This window comes from Pieris rapae, chromosome 15, assembly GCF_905147795.1.
Source record: "Pieris rapae chromosome 15, ilPieRapa1.1, whole genome shotgun sequence".
NCBI classification, from domain to species: domain Eukaryota; kingdom Metazoa; phylum Arthropoda; class Insecta; order Lepidoptera; family Pieridae; genus Pieris; species Pieris rapae.
Genome location: NC_059523.1, coordinates 735,390 through 762,892, shown reverse-complemented (window position 1 = coordinate 762,892; position 27,503 = coordinate 735,390). Strand labels below are relative to the sequence as shown.

General features: G+C 32.7%; 1 protein-coding gene across 1 annotated transcript; it reads left to right on the top strand.

Moving 5' to 3' along the window:
• Positions 1–2,234: 2,234 nt before the first annotated feature.
• On the top strand, positions 2,235–27,114 carry LOC110998218 (probable multidrug resistance-associated protein lethal(2)03659). Its single transcript, XM_022266747.2, has 32 exons — positions 2,235–2,344; positions 6,645–6,774; positions 7,702–7,764; positions 8,006–8,082; positions 8,630–8,732; positions 9,047–9,151; positions 9,695–9,797; positions 9,956–10,187; positions 10,860–11,016; positions 12,029–12,343; positions 12,792–12,918; positions 13,454–13,615; positions 14,125–14,254; positions 15,212–15,321; positions 16,112–16,237; positions 16,855–17,032; positions 17,826–17,976; positions 18,169–18,254; positions 18,508–18,676; positions 18,903–19,029; positions 19,114–19,264; positions 19,789–20,025; positions 20,869–20,978; positions 21,421–21,535; positions 22,068–22,254; positions 22,827–23,013; positions 23,221–23,393; positions 24,493–24,609; positions 25,154–25,226; positions 25,304–25,371; positions 26,000–26,099; positions 26,481–27,114. Exons 2-32 carry the CDS (start codon positions 6,695–6,697, stop codon positions 26,523–26,525), a joined length of 4,164 nt encoding a protein of 1,387 aa, XP_022122439.2. The 5' UTR covers positions 2,235–2,344; positions 6,645–6,694; the 3' UTR covers positions 26,526–27,114.
• Positions 27,115–27,503: the final 389 nt, after the last annotated feature.

Genomic DNA, 27,503 nt, shown 5'->3' with positions numbered 1-27,503 from the left:
TATGATGGATGTTTCATCACCTCGCAGCCACCGTATTGAACTTGAACGCGGGCGTTATCTCGGTGAAACAAAGCAATTCGTTAGTTCTTCGTTGATGGCTGTTGCTCGGTTAAACAACTCTCAGCGCGCGAAAATGGCGGAACATAAACCCCCTAATGTTAATGTAGAACATTTGGAAGCAGATATATAATTCTATTAATTTTAAAGAACACGTTCGGAAGCAAAAAAAATTTTTGTCTGTCTTTTAAAAAAAGCGTATGGATGCTATTTTCTTATTACTATATCTAACGTCAGACGTATGCTAGTATTATTTGTTATTTATTTCAAGGAGAAAAACGCCTTATCACTATTTATTGAACACATACATAGCAACATTTTATTCCAATGTATGTATGTAGTGAACACTCAATTTGCGCAATTAATTTGCTCCGTTTAATTGGCTCCGTAGTGTATTAAGTCCGGGCTAATTAAGCCAGCCTAGCTCCTTCCAGAAAATCAAAAGTAGACACTTTGCAGTCTTCACGAAGACTCCTCACTGTTCGATATTCTGAAGATTTCTGTAAGTTGGGAAGCCACACAGACGCATTTCAGGACTTTTTTTGGATTTTTATATTTATTTAACTCTATTTGTTTTGTAGATTTTTTACAAATTATTTCTGGAAACCAAACAATTCCAAGCAAAGACACGAAAATGATTTCTAATTATCCAATCATTGTTCTCGTATTTTCTTCATGAAATAGATGATATAATGACCGTAAATGACCTGTAAAATGTAATATCAGTTGAATTTCCGGATGAACCTGGATCTTATAAAAATACTACAGCCTGCCACACGCCATTAAGATGGGCCCTCGGCGTACTCCCAAGCATTCCCCCATGGATGTAAATTAAATATATAGAGCCCAATCGAGACCTACGGTTCCCGGCTGCTCGCGAGCAAGTCAGCCTACTACAGTCAACCCCAGACCCCACTCTCAGTAGCTAAGTAGCCCCCTTCTGCTACATAACATACTGATTAGTAGACCATTTCACTCCAGGTTTCTTCGTCACTAGGCAAAAGGGATGGTGAATGCCTTTACAGCTAGCAACTTTCAACTTTGCCTTAGCACTAACGGTAGCCCACACCACTTGTTCTGGAAATTCGACCGTTCTCTCCATTTAAGGCTTAACCACTCGGCCAGCATACAGCTTTATCTGAGGCAGAGAACAAATTTAAATCAACTTGCGCTCCGACCGTGACTCAAACCCGTTGCTACGAGGCCCTTATAATAATAATCTCAGCCTTGAGTAACATAGGCTATATATATTTCCCAAATATAATAATCATATGTGTTTATCCATGCGCAGCCGGCTCGCAAAAAAAAATATAACAGTTTTGTATTTTTTCAAATAATTAATAAGAACTTTTGTTCAGCAACTTGTTCAAACAATGTTCGTTATCTGTAAACTGATTTTTAATGTTTTTATCACGTTTACTTGGATGGTTTAGGCTAAGGTCGGACATAATGTTGTGAAATATAAAAAAAAATACACGTCAAACGGTTAACCTTATTTTTAGGTTTCTGAAACCAGTTAAAAACTGACAAATTTGGAATGCAATGTCAGTATTTACCTAACTACAAAATTCAGAAATCATTGTTTGATTCCAGTTGTACGAATATTATCCTTCATTTTATTCATTGCTTCGATCATTTCTTCACAGGTGGAAATTTTATTACACTTCTGCGCCTTATATTGTCAAATTTTGTAAGGCATGACGCTTACCGTTATGAAGTTAAAAAAAGTCATTAGTGCTCAGCCGTTCAACTCGCGATCTTAGGGTTGAAGCTCGGACGAGTAGAATAACCACTGGACACATAATGGTCCTTACAACATCCGCCCTTTGTTACAATTGGTTATAATTTCCTAATTTTAATGATTAGTGATATATTGTTAATCTCTAATTAATCAATATAACACTTTTTATAAAAAAGCCCTAATGTTTTTAAAGTATTTCATTCTGATTAGTAATTCCATTGCGTTTATCAAATTCTCACTATTGAAAACTATGTTGATGTTAATAATAAACTGCTTCTTTTGTAAAGAAAAAGCAAATAATTATTTCAACGATTAATTAAACTAAGTTTACTTTTTAGGATTTCATTTTCCTGCAATATATTTCTTATAATGACTGTTTAGCATTCGTCACAGAGTCAAGGCCGAATTACAAAATTGTAGACAGTTTCGTTTTGTGATTTACAAGAGCGGACGTGCGAAATGTGTTTCGATTATAATTTGTGAATTATTATTGTGTTATTCAAAAGTTTTATTGAGTTAAAAGATATAAGTCCATTTTTCTAATAGGTACGTATGTTAGTAAATTAATTCTAGACTGAGTCATTAATATGTTGCAATATCGCTTTATTTATCCCGTTTGATGGATTAAACAACGGTAAAAATGAAAAATAAGTAAAGAAAGCAAGACGCATTGGTAAACCTTTTTTACAGTCATATACCAAATTAACTTTAATTACAAAATTAAGAGAGTCTTATCTTAATAATCAACTCTGAGCACCAAGACTCACCGAGACTTCATCTGCATAATATTTGTAAAGACTTCTTGAAATCAGTTAATGTAAATATTTTGTATAAGACACAGATGGTATAATTATAACTAATTTCAGGTTATAAATATCTTAATACATTATATGGCAAATGCAATTTCAAATGAATTTTAATCAAGTCTTGAAGGCGATGTTAGATTAAAATTTTAAGTCCAGTTCTCTGTTTTTGCGTTATTGCGTGTTGTTCCCACGAGTACGTAAGTGCGTGCTCCTATTTCACCATGCCTTCTCCTGATAAAGGACAAATCTTTGTTTTTAATTTATTTTATTATTCTTGATTACTCAAGATGTCATATTGAACATGGTGTAATGGTTGACGCTCCTTACAAACGTTGTGTAAAAAACTTGGCGATTAAAAAGAGTGGCGGAGAGTTTATTCTCTTCCGTTCTACGCCCTTGATTTTACCTATATAAAGAAATTTTTGTTTGTTTGTTTGTTCCGTGTTGCAAATTCGACATTTCTCCTATTACTTAGCGCTAAGACTCTCTGAATTCGAATTGAATAGCCCGTGTCTGCAGGCCAATGGTTATGTTACATGAAAAATCAACTTAACATCTGTGTAATATTTTTAATAAACCGATACGATTAGATAGTGTTGAGATGTTTGTAAATAGATTCAAAATGTAGAGTTGATAATGATATCCTGATAATTAAGTAAGTATATAAAAATGTCAGTATTTAGCCGAGTAAAATCTATGTTTAAAAAAAGTTGAAAATAAAGAAATAGGATTGTTTATATGAATTAAATATTTGGTTGCTAAGGGCAATACATTTGACATCTGTCAGTTTTAGATTAATAGTGACGAATCGATACTTAAAATATGTGAATCGTTATTATAAGTATTGTTATAAGTACGTTTTTATAATAACTGTTAGTACTGTACTTTAAGTTAGTAATTCGTGGGAAAACGGATTATCTTCTTTAATAAAATCCCAGAGGTACCTAAGCGTAATTTTCGAAAACATTGCGTAATAATACATTTTCGTCCTTTTGACTTTAAACCCATATCTATAATATTTAATTAACGAAATTACACGAACCTAATTAGGATTAATATTAAGACACTTTTCATAAAATAACTCTTTCAAAAAGAAACATAACTTTACACACTTCCATCTCAACTCCCATAAATATTAATTCTTTATTTTATAATAAATGATACAGTATATATAGCGACAAAATCCTTGTCCTCATATACATAACATTTTGAAAGTTATATAAATGTATAGTTAATTCCAATAGCTCTTAAACATTGCATATTCTTTCAGCTGTAAAATCATCGTTATAATTTGTAACGCCATCAACTTATTGAAAACTGTGAAATGATATATTTATTTAGTCTAATGTATGAAATTTGTTTCAGAAATATAAATTCGATAACAATAATAATATAGTATATTTACCTATTTATTATGGTGCATTACATTATAATGGTTCTATTTCAGTAATATTATGATATCAAAGACAACAATGATTCGGTGGTGCTCCAAGCTTTGGCCTCAGATTCTAGGCGCTTCTTTGATCATTTTTGTTTAGACAAATATCGATTAATCAAGTCTAAAACGTACTGAAAAGCTTCAGTAAATGTATCCAAAAACATGCTGAACAAGTATTCGAATGTACGGCTTTACGTTTAAGTGGCACAATTAAATAAGTAGGCCAACACAGCTTAATTATATTTCCGTGTCGCTAGACGTCCACGCGTTTTTTCGAACCAACCACTGAAGTATTTCTAAATCAATTTGAATTAGGGTCCTTCAAGAAAACAGCGCACCAATTATTAAAAAGCGAGACCACTAATTCAGGTTTCTATTGGTGGCGGTATTACTTAACATCAGATGATGCCTTTATTCTATAAAACATATCATATTTATTATCGTAATGTATTAGTCTTGGGAAATTGCGTAATACTTCTATAATACGGCGAAATCAACATTCCGGTGAAGTAAATTTAAACTATAAGCAATGGCGTAGCAAACATCCACCCGGTCTCTCAGATTTAAGAACAGTGTACAAACGAAAAAAAAATCGCTAATGTAAAAATGTCTTTTTCGAGGATTCCTCCGCTAGCACTAGCTCTATGTAGAATTCGGGGATTCCCACAAAAGAGCCAGACGCTGTCGTAGTGGATTCCCCGTCCCATACTCGCGATCTTTTAATAAATGATCGATGTTCTTTATGATATAAAATTTATTGGTTTTTAATTTCGATGGGATGACACCACCAACTTGCGCAACAGGTGCCACCCAAGTTAGCTAAGCTACTGGGCTCATGGTGTTGAAACCCTGGCTTCAGACTCTTGTTTTGTAAAAAGTGGATTGATAAAAAATTACAATTACCATACTTAAATTTATTTTTAGAAAAGATTAGTAACCCACCAAGAGTCGTTTTATGTTGCTTACATATTCTTACACGATTCTAGACAAGCTAAATTTATTTTTATGACTGTAGCCTGTGGTCTTGCTATAGCATTATTAGCGTAATTAATAATGTAGCCTTTTTAATAAAAGAATTTTGCTGGGGCTCCCTCGCTATTGCATTGCGTCTACCAAGCTTCATTGTGCAGGTGTGCGATGCGCAAGCGAGCTGTTTCTCTGATAAGACGAGTGTGGGTAGCCCTTACAGCATTCTGACGGTAATAGCAAGATTTGGCTAGATTGCTCCTTACTGACTGAAGGACTGAATGCCTTGAAGCTACTTTGATAATATTTAGGACAATTTTGTGTTAGTTCATAATAATTACTATATGGGCTGATGCTTGTCTACTTTAATAAATATAATAATTATTATTACCAAACCTTGTTCCACCACCAAACTTTTTAAATAAAATAAAATGTTCTATTTATTAATAGTCCAGTCATTATAGACATTCGAAATCGAAAATTTAATTATAATTCCAATAGTTTTCAAACTTCGGTCAAGTGAATGGTACATTGGGACGACAATAAATCTCATTTTTCAACCTTGCTCGCAGTCCGGAACATTGTTAAAATTGCAATTAAATTAATTTTTGCTGTATGTTCGTGAAAAAAAATCCAAAAGTTCTGTAAACTTGGGGAAGTTTTCGATATAATATTTCATATCACGTGTCAAATTTGCAACCAATTTAAGTGTACGGAACATTTTTTGTTATTAAAAATTAATGTTTTTCTTTATTAAATTGAATGAAAACGTTCCAAAAGTTCTGCAAACTTGACACATATACCGGAAAAATATACCGAACGATTGTATAAATTTGCAACCTTTTACGTTGACCGGAACATGTTTATTTATAATTCTTTTTAATTCGTGGTAATTTTTTCGAGTAAGGTGGTCTCGGAATAATTACAAAAGTTTTGAAACTTGGTTGGAAACTTCGAAAACATCTATTCTGATGCATTTACAAATTTGCAACCTCATACGCGATCCGGAACTTGTTGAAAATGAAATTTTCTTGAAGGTGAAAAAAAAAAAAAAAAATGCAAATTGCATAAAGTACTGTCAATAATAAAAATACTGTCTTAATAAGATATCTTATCTACCTATTTTCTAAGGTAAATATTAAATTATGACCGGCATGCGCTCGTTTTACCCACGGTCAATAAACTGAGGTCAACGACTTTGACCTAAATAAAAAAGTGTACTCAGATCAGTTATCTACTGTTCTGTATCGAAACTGTTGTTGAATTAAAATAAATTTGTTACTTGATTTTTTAACACCTACCTATATTATGACTATGATTGACTTGAACGGGGTCTATTAATAAACACGTGTTTCTGCCTACGTATAAAATAGCTGTAAAATTCAGTAAACCTAAAAATGTTATTGAAGATATGTAATATCTAAATATTTGCCTTGATCTAGGAATACATATTCAATTAATTATGGCCTCGCCTTTCTAGGCTAAAAGCTAGTTTCGTTTTTAATATAGTTTCTTACTTCTATTTTTATCTTTGTATAATGAATATCATTCGACATATTACTTAAATTGATGAAAGATCAAATGTTCTTAGGAAGATATCGTTTAATTTATGTAATAGTATCTGATTTTTTTACAGTTATATCAGAGTACCTTTGTTGTTATAATTATTATGGGAATAAATTAAATATGGATTCAGGACGATACGACACGGAACGATTACAAAACCCACGAGAAAAAGCCAGTCTTCTATCGAAAATATGTTTTTCGTAAGTAAATGTCCATTTAAAAGTAGTTTATTTTTTAATTAAAAGAGCGATGGCAAGCGGCCGGATAGGATGTCGTTGATCCCTTGGAAGATAAGACGAGCTTTGGTATGGCTTGCTTCTTATGTGGACACGCTTGCCCCGTCTCACCAACCTCAGACAATCAAAAATCTGGGGTGGCCGCAGATCAATGGATCAGATTAGAAATAAATGTATTATTCTAGTCTTTCCTCCAACTTCGATTTTGTTCCCTTTGGACTTTTCACTTGGGCCGTGGGATTCAAGTGAGGCGATAATTAAAGATATTTGGGTGCCTGATAGATAGTACTGGTGATCCCCAGAGCTAGTGATTTCCTCTCTTAAAGAATAAGAAGCGAGAAAATGCTGGCAGCGTTAAAGGTATACATACACACACACAGGGAACAAACTTTTTTTATATATTTTAATATTATTTTTAATTATTTTTATTATTACTATGTAGGTTAAGAAAATTGTAAATACTGTATATTTGATTGTTTGGTTGTAACTCATTCTGAAAAATTGTATTTATACTAAAATAAGAGACATTACTATTTTTATTAAAACGGTTACTTTTAATAGATTTTTATAATTCTTGTTTATATTATCTAACGCGATGCACCTAAATTATAGTATAAATATCGTAGCAAACTAGGCTAAATAGCCGTTTAATCAACTACCGAGTATCTTTGGGGTTTCTTTTCAGGGGTCATCAACTTTTATTGGGAACTTTTAAGTGTCGACTGATTTGAGATATCTCTTTTTAAACCTTACATAATTAGGTAGATCGCTCCAGGGCCATTGTATATATCCATACTTAGTTGATATCTGCTTTATTGCCTATTGTTTGAGGTTTCCTTTTACAATAAATATCATTGTATTGGAATTTTATTAAAGACTAACTATTTTCAGGTACACTCGACATATATTCCACTTGGGGAGAAAACGTCAGCTTACTATAAACGATTTGTACAGGTAATTAATAATATAACCTCAATAATATACTGACTGATATTTAGTTTTGATTCACGGCACGGATTATTTTACATCGACTTACAGGATGTAAGGCTCACGAACATTTCTATCTATGTTTCCAAATGGTTTCGTGCATATAGAATAATCCAGTTGTCTATAGCCAGGGTTCAAACTTCAAACCCATGACCGTAGGGTAGAGAAGCGCTGAGCCGAACAGTTTCTTATAAATAAATATTTTCAGGTGTTTGGCACATCATAGAGCCGCATTAAACGGTGATCATTTATCAGAGGCGTGGAAAGACGAAATCATACAGAAAGGTATTGTCTTCTACATGTGCTTGGAAATACGTCATACCTATGTTGATCATGAGGATACTGAGAAAGAGCTACAGAGCTGGATAAAAATGATAACAAACTTTTAGCGCGATAGAAAACTACGTGAATAAAATAATGACAAAAAGTTTTTATATCTGGTGTACAATGATACTGGCCACTTACATTTTGATAAAAACTATTTATTGCCGTTGAACAAATATTTGCGCTCTTTTTTCATTAATTAATTGTATTTTAGTGCAATGTACTATATATTTATAGTGCACTGATTTTTTGCACATTATTATTTACTTAATATATGGTTTTAGTTGTAATACACATAGTTTATGTAAATATTTATGTTGAACAGTTAGTTTGATCATTGACAAGTTACTGATAAAACGAAAACTCTATATTTATTTTTAAAGAAAGATTTAGGGACTAAGTGTGGAATTGAGTTCACAATACACACACATTAGAAAGAAAGATAACATTACAAGTACGTAATGAAAAACAGTGCGGCAGACGGCTATATAAATATGTTTAATTTCAGATTCTGGCGGGAATGCATATCTTTTACGAGCCATTTTCAGGATATATGGTCCGAAGTTCCTACTTTATAATGTTACATTTGCCATTTTAGACTCATGTTTTAGGTTGGTATATATTTTATTTCGACTTATTTTTTTATTTTCCTTGCCTGAACGAATAATCGAGGCGAGGAAATGCTGCCAGCCAGTACACTGCCACAGGTCCCAAACTTTTTAAATTGGTTTTATTGTCTATTTATCAATTTTGAACTTATGTGATTACGTTAAGAATTGTAAATACTGTATATTTGTGTGCTGGAAAAAAATAGGAGTAATATAAAATTTAATGATATCAAATGTGATGTTACAAAGTTAGTATCAAAGAGTTCTTACTGCGAGGCGTCTACTCACTACTAAGATATAATCATTGTATTTTTCAGGATATCTATACCACTGTGCCTTGAAGGGTTAATAAATTATTTTTCTCCTTTACACTCCGGAATGACTGAAGTTCAGGCATATTTGTACGCCGTAGGTATTGTTGGGTAAGCTCTCTTATTTCTTACTTCTTACAACTCCCAAGGGAAATTAGAGAATTAGCACTGAATAAATGAAAAACTCTCGCAAAACGTAAAGTAATCAATAAATCTTTTTATAAAGTTGTTGATTTTTTAAATAACTCTCATCCTTGGGATTGATTTGCTCCACTTTAATATTTTTGGTTGCTATGCCTGATTAGTATGACTCAAAACTTGGTGCTTAAAAAGAGTGGCGGAATTTCTTGCCAATTGTTCTGGTCTTTTCTACGCCTTTGACTTGCGAACCGGTAGTAAATCGTTTGGGAGTTGATCGTAAAAATGAATATAAGTTCCATAAAAGGAGTGTTTTATCATCTGGAGCCTGGTTTGTCGTACGCCTAAATTAGTTCTGTTTCAAGTATTATACTGGTGAAAGTCAGTATTTGTTTTAAAATAGTTTATATTTTTTGTACATATAACAAGGCTTCAAGAATATATTGGCCAGATAGACATTTATACTTAACACATCTATCGCAAGTATAGATTTACTGACTCTCTTCATGTTTTCAGATTAATGTTCATAAGTTCAGTATTAACACACGCAATGCTATTATTTCAACTGGAAAGCAGTATGATCCTCACAAAATCATGTTGTTCAGTGATATATAGAAAGGTATATTTATTTATTTGTTGTAAGTTCCCGCAATGTTACGTAAAGATTTATAAATTGCAACGGTAAATCTATTTACGTCATACTTAAATAGATTTACTGTTGGAATTACTCTTAAAATCGAATTACAGGTACCAATGCTAAATGTTTCTTATTTTCAGTTACTTCGAGTAAATTTAACAGCTGGAGGCAAAGCCTCTGAAGGCTTAACGGGGTACATAGTAAACTTACTCACGATAGACACCGAGAGGTTCCAGATGGCCAGCTTATACCTCATAGACCTAGTTAGGATACCGATAGAGACAACTGTCATAGTTTACTTAATGTACACACAGATAGGTGTATCGGCATTGTTCGGAGTTGGGTTTTTGCTTATGTTTATACCACTGTTTAGTAAGTAGACTATACTAAATATTTTTCTTATTTAAAATCTAGATTTTAATCCGCCCAATTAAAAATAATATTTTTTCTTATTTTCATGTTTTTATTGACTTTATTTTTTAACAAATTACACGACTTTTTTACACACACACATACATTTTTTTGATTATTATTATTTTGTGTATTTCTCTGTGTGTGTCGTTATTAATAAATATTTCGTCTCTTATATCAATGTCCGTGTCTATGTCCAATTCTATAAGTTGTTTAGAATAAAATATCTAATTTAAATACCTATATATTCAGAGATGTGTATGCCGCTGAATTCCTTTAAAAGTGCTGGACCGAATTGTATTAATTTTTTGTTATGCGTTTGGGCAGGTGGCGCTGCATTACTATCATACTTTGTTTAAAATCGTCAGAAAACGTCTATCGGATCTGCTAGTAATACTTTTAGTAGATCGGAATAATCTATTATTCCCCAGGAAGCTGTTGCAATAAATTAAACTAGTGAATGCATGAAACTTTCTCTGAAGGAAACAGAGTTATATAATTATTAAAATTACAGTTATTACTCTGTAAAATTAGTTTATATATATATAGATATAAGATAACTCTTATATTATTGATTAGTTAAGACTCATAAAAATTGAAAGAGACATATCATAGCTTTTATTGTATTTTCAGGTTACCTAGGTAAAATAGCAAGTAAATTCACTGAAAAAATGACAGCGCGCACAGACAACAGAATTCGACTCATGAACGAAGTCGTACAGAGTATAGAAGTTATTAAAATGTACGCTTGGGAAAAGGCTTTTGAAAAAATCATTGGGAATGCTAGAAGGTAAAGTATTTACCGCCCTCGCCCTTATGACTTTCTATTGTTTGATTACAGCCCCATCAGCTGGGACTGAATGTTTCTTATTAGAAATATTACCTCAGAATTATAATATGTATAAACATATATAAATCTATTATAAGTGCCCCGGCCGTGTCTATATGTATTATATTCAATAGCTAGTAAACGGCTTATTTGATAATATATATATATATATATATATATATATATATATATATATATATAAATAGTTTTGTAGGCTGGTTACGCACTTGCGATCCCTCTGCTAATGTGAGTCTATAAGCGGTATCCCTTAATCAGGTGAGCCTACCCCTGTTATATAAAAAAATATAATTGTGTTTTCTATATAAATTGACTGATATAAAGATTGTTGTTAAAGAGTTCCCAAAAATCTTGCATAAATGAAGCCACGCGATATACGACCTGAAGTTAATAATAATATTTATATTATTATTAACTTCAGGTTCAGGCCTTATATTTCAGTTACTTTTACACTTAAACTCATCCGCCTTCTAAATTATCTTCCTCTTTTAAAGGCCACCAGTTTAGTACGTTGTTGCTCCACTTTCCCGTTTCTCTTGCCATGTACTTCATTCTTCTTTATTATGTATTCCTTATTTTATCTATTCTTCCATATTAAACATTATTCCATAGATTTTTGACACACCTGTAGCTTTGTATGCTGCGCTATAGCGCCAAGTTTGAGATCCATATGTTAGAACAGAAGATAGTTTAAATAAATGTCACGTGACAACACCTAATAAATCGAAGAACGACGGCTGCAGGCCCAAAAAATGACTCATTGTCCCGTTACGCTTATTGTACGCTTACGCCGGATCTATCTCTCTTCCACAATGCATATGCGTCAGAGAATTCACTCCTTCTTTGTATCCATTTTAGTCATAAAAGTATGCAATCATTTCATCAATGTTTTGTTATGCCGTTGTACGTTAAACTATCGTAAGTGAACTAACAGCAACAATTTCTTTTTTGACAGAAAAGAAATGAGCATAATAAAAAAACTAACATGGCTGTACGCGTCCATGTTCTCGTGTTCGAAGCTTAACACACAAATCGCACTTCTCATAAGTATATTATCGTTTATCGCATTCCAAAATGTCATTACTGCTGCAAAAATATTTGTAGTTATATCATACTATGAAAGTATTCGGATGTATATGGTGGAATCATTTCCAATGGCGATTACAATGGTTTTGGAAGCTTATATTAGTGTGAAGCGGTTGCAAGAGTTTTTATTACTACCGGAAGTGACGAAGAATGTCGATTTGACGAAGATTTTTGATAGTAACGGGTGAGTTATTCCTGACAACCGGCATTTTGGCCTTTTTAATCACGAATACTGCTGACTTGTCAAGCCCCCGAGCCTTGCTGAGATAGTTTAATTTAAGTCTTAAATTCCTCTTTGATAAATCGCCTATGTAAGCGGTACCCTCATTTTGAAATTAAGAAAAAGTATTATTAAGGATTATACTTGGGTATATCTTTGGCGACCATTTTTTGTTAAATGTAATTTATGTTGGCTATAGGATTATATAGAAATAAATAAATAAGACTGATTCATATTTCTCGAAAATAAAACTAGTCTGAAAAAGATTCAGTCTGTAAGATAACGAAATGAAGGAAGTTTTATAAACATTATATGAAAAAGGATTGCACTAAAACTATTTGCATCTTCAATTGGTCGGTGACATTCTTAAATTATTTTGTTAAAGTTATTGTTATAAGTTGTTCTGTTTTAGTTACGTTCCAGACTTCAAACCAAAAACAAATGTGAATGAAATAATAGTATTTAAAGACTTTACCGCTTTTTGGGTGGAAAACACGGAATCGAAGACACAGCCGGTGCTTTCAGATATCAATTTGACGGTAATAATTTTTTTTATAGAACATGGGGCAAACGGGCAGGAGGCCTCAATAATGCATCTGTTGGGGTATTGTTGAAGTTCAAAATATATATAATATGTGACCACTAATTAGAAGTCTATATAGTAAAGTCAAAAATAACTTATTCATATAGGTAACACAATGTATACTTAAAACGTCAAAAAAAATGCTTCTAATTTTACATTTACTAGGACTATTGACTTTTTGCTTTTTTTATTATTAAGATTCATCTGATTAGTGATACCACCCGCCCGTAGACACTCACATTAGCCGAAGGCTAGCAAGTACGTTGCCGACTTTTTAAGAATTGGTGTGCTCTATTCTCGAAGGACCCTAAGTCGAATTGGAAATACTTTAGTGTCGAGGTGATACTTTGTATTCTGCCTTGACGTCCGATGATAAAACTCAATTATAAGTCTTGTTTCTGTAAGAGGTATCATTAAGAGCATGAAATACCTTAAATTAATTACGATTCCAGCTGGCTTCACTATCATCACTAGAATTAATGACATTTCAGATTAAGCCCAATACGCTTACTACAATAATAGGCCCCGTGGGATCAGGAAAATCTACCCTCCTTTTGTCGATATTAGAGGAACTACCTCCAAAAAGTGGAGAACTCACAATACACGGTTCTGTAGCGTATGCAGCCCAGGAGTCTTGGCTGTTTGATGCTTCGGTAAGCATACGATTTCCATACATTTATATATTGTGGTATTCGATTGAGTCAGTTTGGAAAAGGGGCAGGCTATGTAAAAGAGCTATATTTTTGATGTTAAAGGACATGCAAAGTCCCTGGGATACAATAAATTATCGAAATGTAAACGATACGGATGATTTTACAAACAAAACTGCGTTAAATATTAAAAATAATAGCATACTAGTATATTTAGATACTTGTACATTTAATCACGTTTCCATTTCAATCCACTTTTAGAGTATCTGTGTGCCCTTTTCTGGCAGAGGCCTACAAATCCCACCATTCCGCTTTGCACTGGACCCCTCTGCCATTTACCATCTACTGTTTCCCTAACTTGGTCTAATAATAATCATTTTTCACGACTTCTTTTAACGCCCAAAAGCTCTTCCATGTTTTTGCCTGTGACGATTTAATCAGTTATACAAACAGTTATTCAACAAGGAAATACTATTAAATATATATTAATGAAAAATATCAATTATCTCTAGGTTAGACAAAACATATTGTTTGGTCAAGACTATGACAAGGATAAATATAGGAGGGTCGTGAATTGTTGTCAACTTGAGAGTGATTTCAAAGACTTTCGACATGGAGACCAATCCCTGGTTCGGGATAAAGGTACTGAATTTTTATGTTTTAGTCGTTGAAATCTTCTTTTCCTTTCTATCAACTCCAGTCTATCATTTTTCGGAAGAATCTATAAATATATAATGAATGAATCTATAAGTATACGCTACAACCTTTTTAGGTCTTGGCCTCAGATTTATTTTCATGATCGTTTATAAATCTATTAGTACGTATATAATATAGTCATAGTAATAGTAAGTAGGTTATCAACCTCCCGTGCCTGACACACGCCGTCTGTTTTTTGGGTCTAAGACAAGTCATTTCCTCACGATGTTATCCTTCACCGTTCGAGCAAATGTAAAAAGGGATTACAATCTCTCGTTGTATAAATAATGAACAAAAACAACTGTACATGATAAACACTTCAAATTATAAAGACTAGGAAAGGACTTCAAATTATCGCATGTTGGTTAGCAAGATAGTATTATTGCTTCAACTTAAAATTATCGAGGGGTCCAATTAACATTGATTTTATTCAAATTTTTCAAGACAACGAAATAAAAGTGTTAAATTATTATTATTTTAAGTTGCAATCTCTAAATGCATTATATACTCTATAATCTCATTTACTACACACCCTATGCAGTGTTAGAGGTGCTTCTGAGACCTAGTATGTAATTACACACTTTATTTATTCACTCACTAACACATTTGCACCCACACACTCAGTCATGCACTCAGGCGTATTGATAACAGTTGAAAAATAAATAAAATAAGGTAAAAGATTGTAATTATTTTAAGTAATTTAGAATTAAGTTTGTTTATGGAAGAGCTGGAAACCCTGACATAGATATTTTTGACTTAAAAGAGTTTTCAAATCTTATACGTAGAACACTTAAAAATGAATAAACACTTATTTATTTATTTATTATATTTGAACCTTAGGAATATAGGAATAATTTCCCGTTAATTTAATTAAAAATTTTAATTCTAAAATTTTATTTATAGGTGTAACATTATCGGGTGGGCAGCGCGCGCGCATTTCCCTGGCTCGATGCGTCTATCAAGACGCGGACGTTTACTTATTGGATGATCCGTTGGCGGCTGTTGATTCGAAGGTTCTTATTTCATTATAAATTACTATTTTCATCTCCAATATTTTTTTATAAATATAAATTCTGCATATACATTTCGGAGTTCTCTTTATTGCCAAACTTCGAAGCAAGCAAATAGGTGATCAGTAACGCCGAAAAAGTATAGTAACGCAGGTGAGTATTTTATAAATAATTTACAAGATGACACTTAGACATCGAATCAAGACAATTTTTAAACAATAAAACACATTTACTATATTTTTTGTAGTACTATTATTAAGTTTTGTTTTATTTTATTAATTTTTTCATTTGATATACTGCTTAAGTTCTAATATAATTGACGTGTATAAGTGAGTTAAATTTGTGATGTCATATTTTTGAGGCATACACATTGTTTTAGAATGTATATATAAATAAATAAAATGACAGTAATAATAAAAATTAAATTATCTTTACTTTTGTGTACCTTTACTACTGGTAGCATTTCTTGGCTGTATTGATACTTATTTCTTGACCGAATAAAGCACTAGATCCAGGCGCCAACTTTAATCTTTACTTAGTCCTTGTTATCTTGAAACCGGCACAAGAGTCTCTACTCCAAAGGGACAAACTCGAAGTTGGAGGAAAGACTTTGTATATCTCTATTACATTAATTTATTTAATATGATATAATATTAATTTATCTATAAAATAATCATTCCTGTAAAACAAAGAAACTTAAAACAAACGTTCACTTAGCTGATAGCATTTCGTCGCTCATAATTAATTTAAATTAATTAAGTTAATTTAAATTAATTAAGTTAATTTTTCGCAGGTGTCCCAAGCAATCTACGAAGACTGTATTAGAGGTTTTCTTCGCGATAAAACAGTCCTACTCGTCACCCATCACGTGCAATACACACGTCATGCTGATAATATTTGTGTTGTAAGAGGTGGGAAGGTTAGATGCTTATTTAGATGATTTCCAAATCATATCCTATCAAAAATTTGCATAAATTATATAAGTCTTTGCATGAGTAGGTAATATTTTTAGCACGTAGTTGTAATTGAGTTCATTAGATTTGTTCCTGTCATGCAGAGACCTGGATGACTGCCTTATAGATTTTATTCGCTATCTTAATGGTATTAACCATAAACCCTAGACGCAGACACGAAAACGATTTAGGATCGAATTTTTAAAAGATTGAAACTGCTTAAAAACGCAGCAATGTATGACCATAATTCATTAAGAATATTTTTCTTTTTAGTCCGAACTTTAATTACTATCAATACGAAATGACGACGAGCAAATCATATACTTAAATACTTATCAGATCCCTTGTTGATAGGATTGGATTATATAGGATTAAAAGTAGCAAAATTATTACCTATTTCCTTATTTATATACAAGTAAAATACATCAGTTGAGGTTCCATATTCATAAATTAATCTTACTGCATAGCGTAAAACACAATTTAACAGAATGAGACGAAAAAGTACTAAAGTGAAAATAGTGCAATAATTGATTAAGTTTTTTTGTATAAGTTAGTTATTCTAGATTTATTGACTGTCTTCTAGATTGTATCTCAAGGAACCTATCAAGATTTAAAAACCACCGTATCGGAATTGGAGCAAATGTCAGGTGTAAATGAGGAACAAACAGTCAAGCAGAGCACAGAAAAGGTGAAACCTCAAAAATCCATGAGCGAATCGGTTCATAGCTTAAATGTACCTGAAGACAGCCCGCAACATCAAGGTATCATTTTAAATTATCTAGAAAAGGACATCCCTAGAAGTTGCTATATATTCCTGTGTCCACATGTTTTAGGGACGACACCGCTTTTTATATTTTCGTGTGTTAAAGTAAGTAATGTTGACATGTGTTTGTCCTAATTTTGTGGTCCAAATAAAAAAAAATCCTTGTGATATAGGTAGTGAGATTTTCGCCTAGTAGTTTAGCGTACTAATCTCTATCCTGATGTCGTACACCCCAGCTGTGTATACGTATTGTGTCTATGTGCGTATTTAACATTCGTACGGTAAAAAAAATTAGTGAGCAAACCTGTATAGCTTTGAACCAACGGTCGACGGCTATGTCAGGCAAAGAAGGCTAATCATCTAGGTACCTATTAGTAAATAATTGTGACGCAGCAACAGAAATCTGAGGCCAACACCAAGTCTTTACTATTTTTATGCCGACCCCGGCATAAAACGACAAAAGTTGTTAAGCTATTCCTACCAACCAGAGACAATAATTGAACAGGTTTCGAAGCGAGTTCGTACATCATTAAAACGCCTGATACACAATTTCACTAGCTTAATCCAGCCAGAAAGTTTGAGTGCATATCATGAGGATCCATATCTCGTTTGAGTCGAAAAAGGGCTGGCTTTCAATAATAACCCTAAGTTGGCAATAGGCATTGGCAAACACACCCCATTCTGCTCACTGTGTCAGGGATCCCATAGAAGTTTGAGATTTATGGACTAACTGAGTTCACGGTACATCTCCATACCTGGCTGATTAAATCAGAATGTTAAAATAATTTCAGATGAAAAACAATCAGCGGGCGCTGTGTCTAGCAGTGTTTATGTGTCATACATAACGAGCGGTGGGGGCAAAACTGCTATGCTCATTTTGATGGTACTCTTCGTAGCTGGACAGTCGTTTTATTCGTCGATCAATTTGTGGCTTGCCGAGTGGTAAGTTTAGATATACTACCTTTTAAACGCTAAAGCTAAACAATGTATACAGAATGCACATTATGTATACATTGTTATATATGCTATTCAGCTGATTAGGAAGACAATTTGGGGTTTCAACGCACAAAGAAGTCGACGAACCCACACTAATTGTCAATTCTATTCTGTGTTTTAGAACTTTTCTTTTTTTAGGGTGAACGTCGAAGAAGCCAACAGTGCTATCAATATGGCGAACGTGTCAATTGCAAATAATGACACAAATATAAACTCCACTGCAGGTATTTTTAATCTAATAAATTAATGGATTTTATTGTGAACTTCATATACAACTTTTAAGCTAAACAGTTTATAATCCAATAGTTACTCATTACTATATTCTTAAATGTACCTATTGTTTCACGGGTATTAAAACTCAGATCCTCCTATTAGTTTAAACTTTGACTTTACTACGTTTTATTTACTTCCTCCATCCATTTTTATTTTTATGATGTCATCAGCTCATCATCATAAGTAACTTTGCGCATTTTTTAGTGAATTTCGAAGATCTAGACCATAATACTTTCAACATATCTCGAAACATCTACGTGTATATCTATGCTGCTTTGATAATCGTCTGTCTCTTTCTGACGTGGAGTAAAATGATATATTTCTACAATACCTGCTTACGCGCATCTGTCAAGTTACACGAAAGTATGTTTAAGTAAGTAATTTTATTGATATATCTGTTTGTAATTTAATTAAGAGGAAAAGTGTTGGCTTCCGCGGGCGACTCTCTTCTCTGAGGTCATAGGTTTGTTTCCCGGCTGTGCACCAATAAACTTTATTTCTATGTGCGCATTTATCATTCCCTTGAACCGTGAAAACATCGTGACGAAACCGTTTTGCCTTAGACCAAAAAAAATGTGTCATATGTTGGATCTTTTCAGGGGTGTAACAAACGCTCCAATGTGGTTCTTTCACCACAACCCATCAGGGCGTATTCTGAACCGATTCTCCAACGATATCAGCCAGGTGGACACCATGCTGCACTGGACACTGTCTGAATGTCTTACTGTAAGTATTATTATTTTCTTCCTACTGTAGGGATTAGCGATAGATGAATTTTATGTCATGAACATTTAGTTATTTTATTTTTAGTTCTTTCTAGAAGTCATCGCAGTACTTTTCGTAGTGTGCCTTGTGAACTGGTGGTTACTCTTCCCAACTGCTGTGATTGCTGGTTTACTGTGGATACTCCGGTCCCTATATCTTACCACGAGTCGCGAGTTGAAGAGAGTTCAGGCCATTAGTAAGTTTAATAATAATATTTTCAATAGTTTATCGTAACAAATAAATTGATTTTGTTTGTACACAAAAGGCATATTTATTATTTACGCAAATATCAATTTATGCCGCACCCAACATTGTGGAATCAGCTGCCCACTGAAGTATTTTAGAACCCATTCACACGGGCCCTCAGAGCGTAACAAGTCTTAAAAATCCGGCAACGCACTTGCGAGCCTTCTCGCAATGTGAGTGTCCATTAGTGTAACGGTATCTCTTAACACCAGGTCAGACTCTTGCCCGTTTGCCTCCTATTGCATAAAAAATATCTATCCTCTAATCTATCTAAGAGTGACATTTAGAAATGAGATTTTGCGCTGAATCTGACACATACGCCAAAAATCACATTTGACATAGAGGTTATAATCACTCCATCAATCCTCAACTCTTCTAAAGTGCGCAAAAGAATTTGTCATCTTTGGTATTTGTAAATTGTCACGTTCATGGCTTACAAAGAATGATATCATAATAGGTTTGGTTTTTTTGCAGCTGTCAGTTTAAGTTTGAACCACGCAACTTCTACCGTCTCAGGATTGACAACAATTCGTTCAGTGAAGAACCAGTTGAAAACTTTAGCCAAAGAATTTGACAAGTTGCAAGACTTGCACACAACAGCACAAAGTGTGGAGTTGACCACAGATAGAGCTTTTGGTTTCTGGATGGATATAGTCTGTTGCTTGTATCTGGCATTTGTCACTTTTAGCTTTTTCTTGTTTGCTTCGGGAGGTAAGTGTTGCCATTTTACACCGTTAATTATTACGATAAATGAAACAATGTTTGTAACTGCGTAATTCAATCTTTATTTGTTTAATAATATTTATAACGTCAATAAATTTACAATAAAAATTATATTTATTTTCTGTACTAAAGAAAAAATAAATGAACAATGAACTTTATATCGTTTTTTGTTCTGGTCATCAGATTTCTATATCTGTTTCTTGATCATTTGCTAATCTTATGGGCAATTAGGCGATCAGCCTTCTGTGCCTGACACACGCCGCAGACGCCTTTTTGGGTTTAAGGCAAGCCAATTTCCTATACGAGGTATTCCTTCACCGTTCGAGTGAATGTTAAACGCGTACATAGAATTTTCTGTAAAAAGTATACGTTTTATCGATATAAATAATATATTTAAACTTTATAAAGACGCAAGAGCACGAGCCGAGCGTAATTTAGTATGAGATACACTTCTGTCACGCGTATTTACTACTGCGTAACGTACTTTTGGTAATATTTAATACTATATTATATTTTAATCATGAACAGCCATTGTGTGTATAGTACAGTGCATGTTAAAATACTATTAAGAAATATTAATAGTAATTTCCATTTTTTTTTCTCACTGAATGGTTAAGACAACCTTTTGTAGGTTTAAAAGAAGAACGACCCATTTGTCTTATGTATGATTGAACAACCTTCCTTAATAACTCTAACAAGAATCTTTCCAGATATAGCTTTATTTAAAGACGCTATGCGAGCTCAAACGACATATTTTTTTCGTATCATGGTTATTAGTATTACTATTAATATGGCACAGCTACCTCCTATTTAAATTCTTATACTTTTCAGATAAAATGGGCGGTAACGTGGGTTTAGCAATCACTCAAGCGATCAGTTTGGTTGGCATGTGTCAATTTGGCATGAGGCAGACAGCTGAAGTCGAGAACCAGATGACATCTGTAAGTTTCTGTAACTCTAATTGCAAATGAAGTTTCCCATCTGTTATGATCATAAATGAATGACATGAGTCATACCATAAACTAAACTTCATAGACTAACTCTTGGGTCGCTTGTTGCATAAGTTTTGTCATTTTATGTTCTTGTCTACTTGCTTGTTTAATAATAACTCTTTATTTGGAAACTAGATTATTGATTATGACGAATAATTCAGTTTAAAAACCTTAATCTAAGACTTGATGAAACTTTTAACTGCACTTTATTTTGGTTAAAATAAAGGAGTGAATAATCCTCATTTAATTTAAGTAGTAATTCGGCCAACCGAAAAAATAAAGGGACCGAAAAAGATATGAATTATTTTTTGTCTCCATGCCTTAATAAACCACTAATGTTTAGTGAAAACGTACATATGAAGTTTTATATTATAAATTAATTTTTTAACAGGTAGAAAGAATATTAGAATATGCAAATTTACCACCAGAAGAACCAACTGAGCCCAATACCAAAGCTCTACTTCAAGAACATCCTGGATTAGATTTTAATACATGGCCAGAAAAGGGTAAGATAATTCAAGGAAAATCCTTTCCTGTGAACAACGATGATTTAAAATTTAAATGATCCTAATCCTTGGGATTTATTTGCTCCACTTCAAATATGAATGCTTTGCCGTTTGTTTAGTATGATTCAAAACTTGGCTATTAAAAAGAGTGACAGAGAGTTTCTTGACAGTTCTTCTTGCCCGTTCTACGCCCCTTGACGTGCGAGCTGGTAGTCAATGTAAATTAAGAATAATTTTAAAATCTTTTCTGTTGACGTTCATACTACTACCCATATGAATAAAGTTAATTAAAGTTTGAAAGGATGTATCCTTACGATAAGGCAACGCGTCTTATAATTTGTATATGATCCGAATGTATTTAATTAAAACTTTTCTTGAAAAGAAATTCTCTTCCATTGACGTGTGTTTAGAAACTATACTTTATAAATTGAATTTTTAGTTTCTGGACGTTTTACTGATTCTGTAAAAGAGTAAATTAAGGCATGTTTTGAATATAAAGAATTGTCATTAATAAATTGAACATACAATTCAGGTGAAATAGTATTCGAAGATGTATTCTTAGAGTATGAGAGGCCTCCACAAGAAAAGAGTACAGATAAGGGAAAAGAAGATAACTTGGCAATACGTGGCGTTTCCTTCAAGATAAAGCCTGGAGAGAAAGTGGCTGTGGTTGGTAGAACTGGAGCCGGAAAGAGTTCTCTTATTGCTGCTTTGTTTAGGTGAGTAGGGAAAATAACCCGAAAACACAAGTCAAAGGAAAGTGTAAGGTTTACGTTTTATTATATTTTACAAATTTAAATGCGAAATTTTATGTCGTTTCTTTTTAAAAAGAAATAAAAGAAGATAGGTGAAAATAAGACTAAAACAAGTATTAAAGGATTAATTCATAATTGGCACTTATAAAGTACAAGGTACTTTATGATAAAAGTGTAATAAATAAACTCTTGATTATTATTGATATTGTGAACTTTTATAACGTTTCTCTTCTGTTAAAGGAAGGAAGTTTTTTTTATAGAATAGGGGGCAGTGGCTCATCCGATGTTAAGTGAAAGCCCATAGACACTATCAGTGCCAGAGGGCTCACGAGTGCGATCCCCGCCTTTGTACACTCTTTCTTTGAATGGGGTCCTGACCTGATTCGTTCATAAACTCTCATAGTCATATTCTTCAAAATGTTCAACCTGTGTTTAACATAACTTGTTCACCGAATTGATCATAAATCTATTATAGAAATGTCCTTCGAAATTGCAAAGAGTTTTAGTTCTAATGGCTTTATTAAAACTCTTTGTAGAATGAACAAAATATCAGGCTCGGTGACGGTAGATGGCGTTAGTGCGGAGACAGCTGGATTGCGAACATGGCGTTCAAGGCTTTGCGCATTGCCACAACGACCTGCGTTATTCGCAGCCAGTTTAAGAGACAATCTAGACCCTGAACAGAAGTATAGCGATGCTGATATAAATGCTGCTTTAAAAGAGGTATTTTGAAATTTTGATGGGGCTGGTGCCTATATGCTTCTCTTTCCAGGTCACATCAACTTAAATTTAATATATATATTTACAAAAATGCCTTAAATATTATATTCCTTAACGTACCCTTTCTAAACGTTTCTTTTATTTATTTCTTTTATATATAATGTCCCCTTTACTTTCTATAGCTTTCATAATATTCTAGTATTTTTGTAGGTCGAACTAGAATCCTTGGTATCAAGTTTAGCTGGTGGTTTAGCCTCCCGAGTAGGAGATGGAGGAGGAAACTTATCGACAGGACAGAGACAGCTTTTGTGTCTTGCGCGTGCGGCGTTGGCTAGACGAGCTGTTCTCGTCTTAGATGAAGCTACAGCTAATGTCGATTCAGAGTAAGTTATAACCATTTCAAACTTTATCACTATATTAATTTGGATTTTATGATCGTGACAGTAATTCTTTATATAGGTTGTACATAAAACAAAAATAATTTTAAAATAAAACGGTATTTTTGAAAGTCACAAGGTGATGCATATAAAATGGCCTGTGGTGGTTCATGACAGGATTGGCTCACAGATTTCCGAATTCTTGTTAACACGCGGTAAAATTTAAGTGCAAAAAGTGCGAAAAATACATATTTTTTTAGTTTAAAAACGTAAAAAAAAAACATGTGCAATTAATTCACATGCTAGAAGTGAAACCTTCAAAAAAATTTTTTTTTATTATTAATCATATATAAATTAATCATTTTCCATAATCTAAATGTGTGTGTTCTTTTAAAACAGTATATTTTAATGATACATTGTAATTTATAAGTTTAATATTAATTTTTAATTTGGCAAAAACTAAAACATCGAAAGTTTGAAATTCGATCAAATGAAAAAAGCGGCAGTAAAGAGAGGCTGTATAATGCCTGCTATCTCATTTTCTCCCACGTTAAATCTTATGAATTAATGTTTCTGTCTCTTTTTACTGCCGCTTTTTCCATTACATCCGGTTTGAAATTACGATTCTAAAGAAGTTTCTCTATCTATCTCATTTTCTCCCACATTAAATCTTATGAATATATGTTTCTGTCTCTTTTTACTGTCGCTTTTTCCGTTGCATCCGGTTTGAAATCACATCGATTCTAAAGAAGTTTCACTTCAAAAAAATAAAAAATAAGGTATTAAAAAAAATATCAGTGACGCTCTTTATACACACTTTTTAAGTTTGGGTTTCAGATTTCTAAATGTTTCTTGATCATTTGTCTATCTAATAGGCAAGTAGTCGTTTAGCCTCTCATGCCTGACAAACGCCGTCAACTTTTTGGGTTTAAGTCTAGCCGATTTCCACGATTTTTTTCCTTCACCGTTCGAGCCAATGTTAAATGCGCATAGAAAGAAGCTCCATCGATCTTACGACCTCAGATGAGCCACACACCTCTAAGCCAACACTTTTTTTTGTAAAGGATTAATTTCTCAAATATTACAAAGACCAAACATTTTTCAGAACGGACCGTCAAATCCAAAATACGATAAGAACGAAGTTCTCCAACTCTACTGTGTTGACGATTGCACATCGACTCAATACTGTTATGGATTATGACAGAGTTATTGTTATGGACAAGTAAGTCAAAGGAACTAAATATACACTTATATTACTTGAACTAAATACAATTACTACCAGATCGCAAGTGAAGACCGTAGAATGGGCTAGAAGAACTGGCGGAGAGTTTCTTACTCTCCGCTACTTTTTTTAAACGCCAAGTACTGAGTCATACAAATTGTGAACTGGAGCAAATCAATCCCCGGGATTAGGACCATTTCAATAATCGACAAATTTATCAAAAGCTTTATTAGTTAATTTATGGGGGCTTGTTGTAAAAACGATTACAATTTGCTTATAAAAAGTGATTTTTGTTCTGGAGCGATAACTGTTGCCAAATGGTGTACTATTTCATGACCTTTTTAAGCTATTGTATTTTTTAGTAAAGATAATAATATATTATTAGATTTAGCGATTAACATAACGTTTAGGGACGAAACTAAAATATCAAATCTTCTTCAAAAGCCCATTTTTTCAAAACTAAAAATGTTTTAAAGGTTCGTGTTCTTCTGTGATCCTTATTATTATGCGAAAATATTTAAGATGGTTTATTAAACACTTACAGGGGCCGCGTCGTTGAAACAGGTCACCCTTACGAATTATTAAAACTTGGAGATTCCACAGGAGCAGCTGTTGCGGTAATTTTTTTTATTATTATAATTTATTTGAATTTTTTGATATTGAAATTAAATTCGATATTTTCTTTCCTTTTCAGAAAGAGAACCCGACATATGCATTTGAACTCATACATAAAGTCGCCCCAATTGGCGATCACTCAAAGAGGTAATAACTATTATGTATTAGATCTAGAGTAGATAGTTTTTTTATATAAAGAGACGTTAATCTAGATTACTTTTCCTTATTTAATTCGTTGTTTGATAAATTAAATCTTGACAAATTATTAGGTCATAAGTAAATATGTTTCGTAGAAATTTACTTATTAATAGATTTTTTAGTAGATATATGTTTCTGCTACAAGGCCTAGTTACTCGTATAGCATACATATAATCCAAAACAAGTCTGATTCATAGTGAAATATATTATGTTTTAATAAGTATCAAATACTATAAACGAAAATGTGTCTGTATTGCCAGTGTTTAATTTAAAATCATAATTATTTTATTAAGTACTATGTGGTGGGGGGTTCTTTGATTTTCTTTTTTGGCTTTTACACTTCCACAGTAATAATTTACTGTTTTACACAAACCACACATTGTCTATGCTTGAAAACAAAATGCATTTTCGAAGATTCTTACAAAAAATTAATACGTTTATGTATTAGTTTTAAAAGCTTTGCTTACTTTTGCTAATAAGTGGAGGGGGGGGGAGAGATACATTGCAGTAAATCTGCTCATATAATACTTGAACAGCCCTACATATACAATATAACACTTGTAACGTTTGCTTCTAGGTTGAATAGTTCAGAGATCTTAGTAACTGGAGTGTTCCAATCTCTAGTGGAACAGACTGGAGCTGAATCAGCTATTATGCTTTACAAAATGGCGGAAGAGGTAAGAAACTAGTCTGGTTTGAGGATAATGTATGATTTACGTTAGCGCCATCTAGGTTTACAATTAGACAACTCTTAATTATATTTACGATATTATTAGATGTAGTAAATAACATTTTAAGAAGTTACATCTCTTTCTATGTATAATATGAGTCTAAATTACACCAATAATCCATAGTTCGGGCCTTCGACCTCAGTACTAGAATCATTAGATTAATAGTTAATTTATCCAACTCTCTCATTAATCTAACCAAGCTCTTTATCCAACAATAGAAAAAATTATGTTATATTATTAATTATATTAAATTATTAAATTATTATTATTCTTAAATCTAAAATTTATGAATTGGTCGCATAAAGTAAAATACATCTTTTGTTTCAGAGCTATGCAAAATTACAAGCAAAGATAGAAACTATCGAAAAATAAAATTAATCTACCTCTTAAGAATAGGGTTTGTACTTACTTGAGTGTTTTCTACTCATAAACATGTTTTTATTCTTTAAACTTTTGCTAAAGTTATTGTTGGTTTGTCCGAAATGAAGTTTAGTATGTAAGTACAAAACTCTACATTAGACAAACGACGGCTAAGCGACATAAATTAAGGTTCAAGAAGTTTTGCTATATGTAGATGACTTCGTTTTTTATGATGATGACTCCAGATAGGCCCATCACCTTCTGGGTCAGATGATATTCCTCAATGCGTTGATGTTGTATTCGTTTGTTTCCCCTTTATATAGTACTTAAAACTCCACATTCCGCAATTGCGAGCCTTCTGGCAAAGTGTGTGTATGGGCGGCGGTGTCACTTAACATCCGGTGAACCTCCTGCCCGTTTGCCTCCTATTACATAAAAAAAGATTAAGTGTTTGTAAGTCGATTAAAGTATTATCTATTATTTATACTAAGTTATGAAGAACTAGATTTCTAAGCGTCTAGACTTATGAATAGTGATCTTTGTACTTATTTATTTTTCTAGTTTATATTATTTGAATTAAATGTATTATGATTTTTTACAAGTGATTGTTTTAATAAACATTTTATACTTCTTTTTTATTCTATATCCTTGATTCTACTACGATATTAAAAGTAATTTACAGAAATATACTTTTTCAAAGATTTCTTACATTTATTTCATTAAGAGAAAAAAAACTCATATACAAAACTAAAGTTTATTTATATAACATTTGTTCATTAACAACAGAGACCAATTGCAAATAATTTAGTATTCTTATGAATATTCTCTATTTACAGAGAAAGTGATGGTTCGGTAGAATCTTAAATTCAAAACAATACAACTACAAATAAGCGTAAAATAGGTACTGAATGTTTCTCCACACTCGAGACAAATGTGATACTTATATTTTTGGGACGAAACAAAATTTTGTTATAAAATGTTTTCGCTACG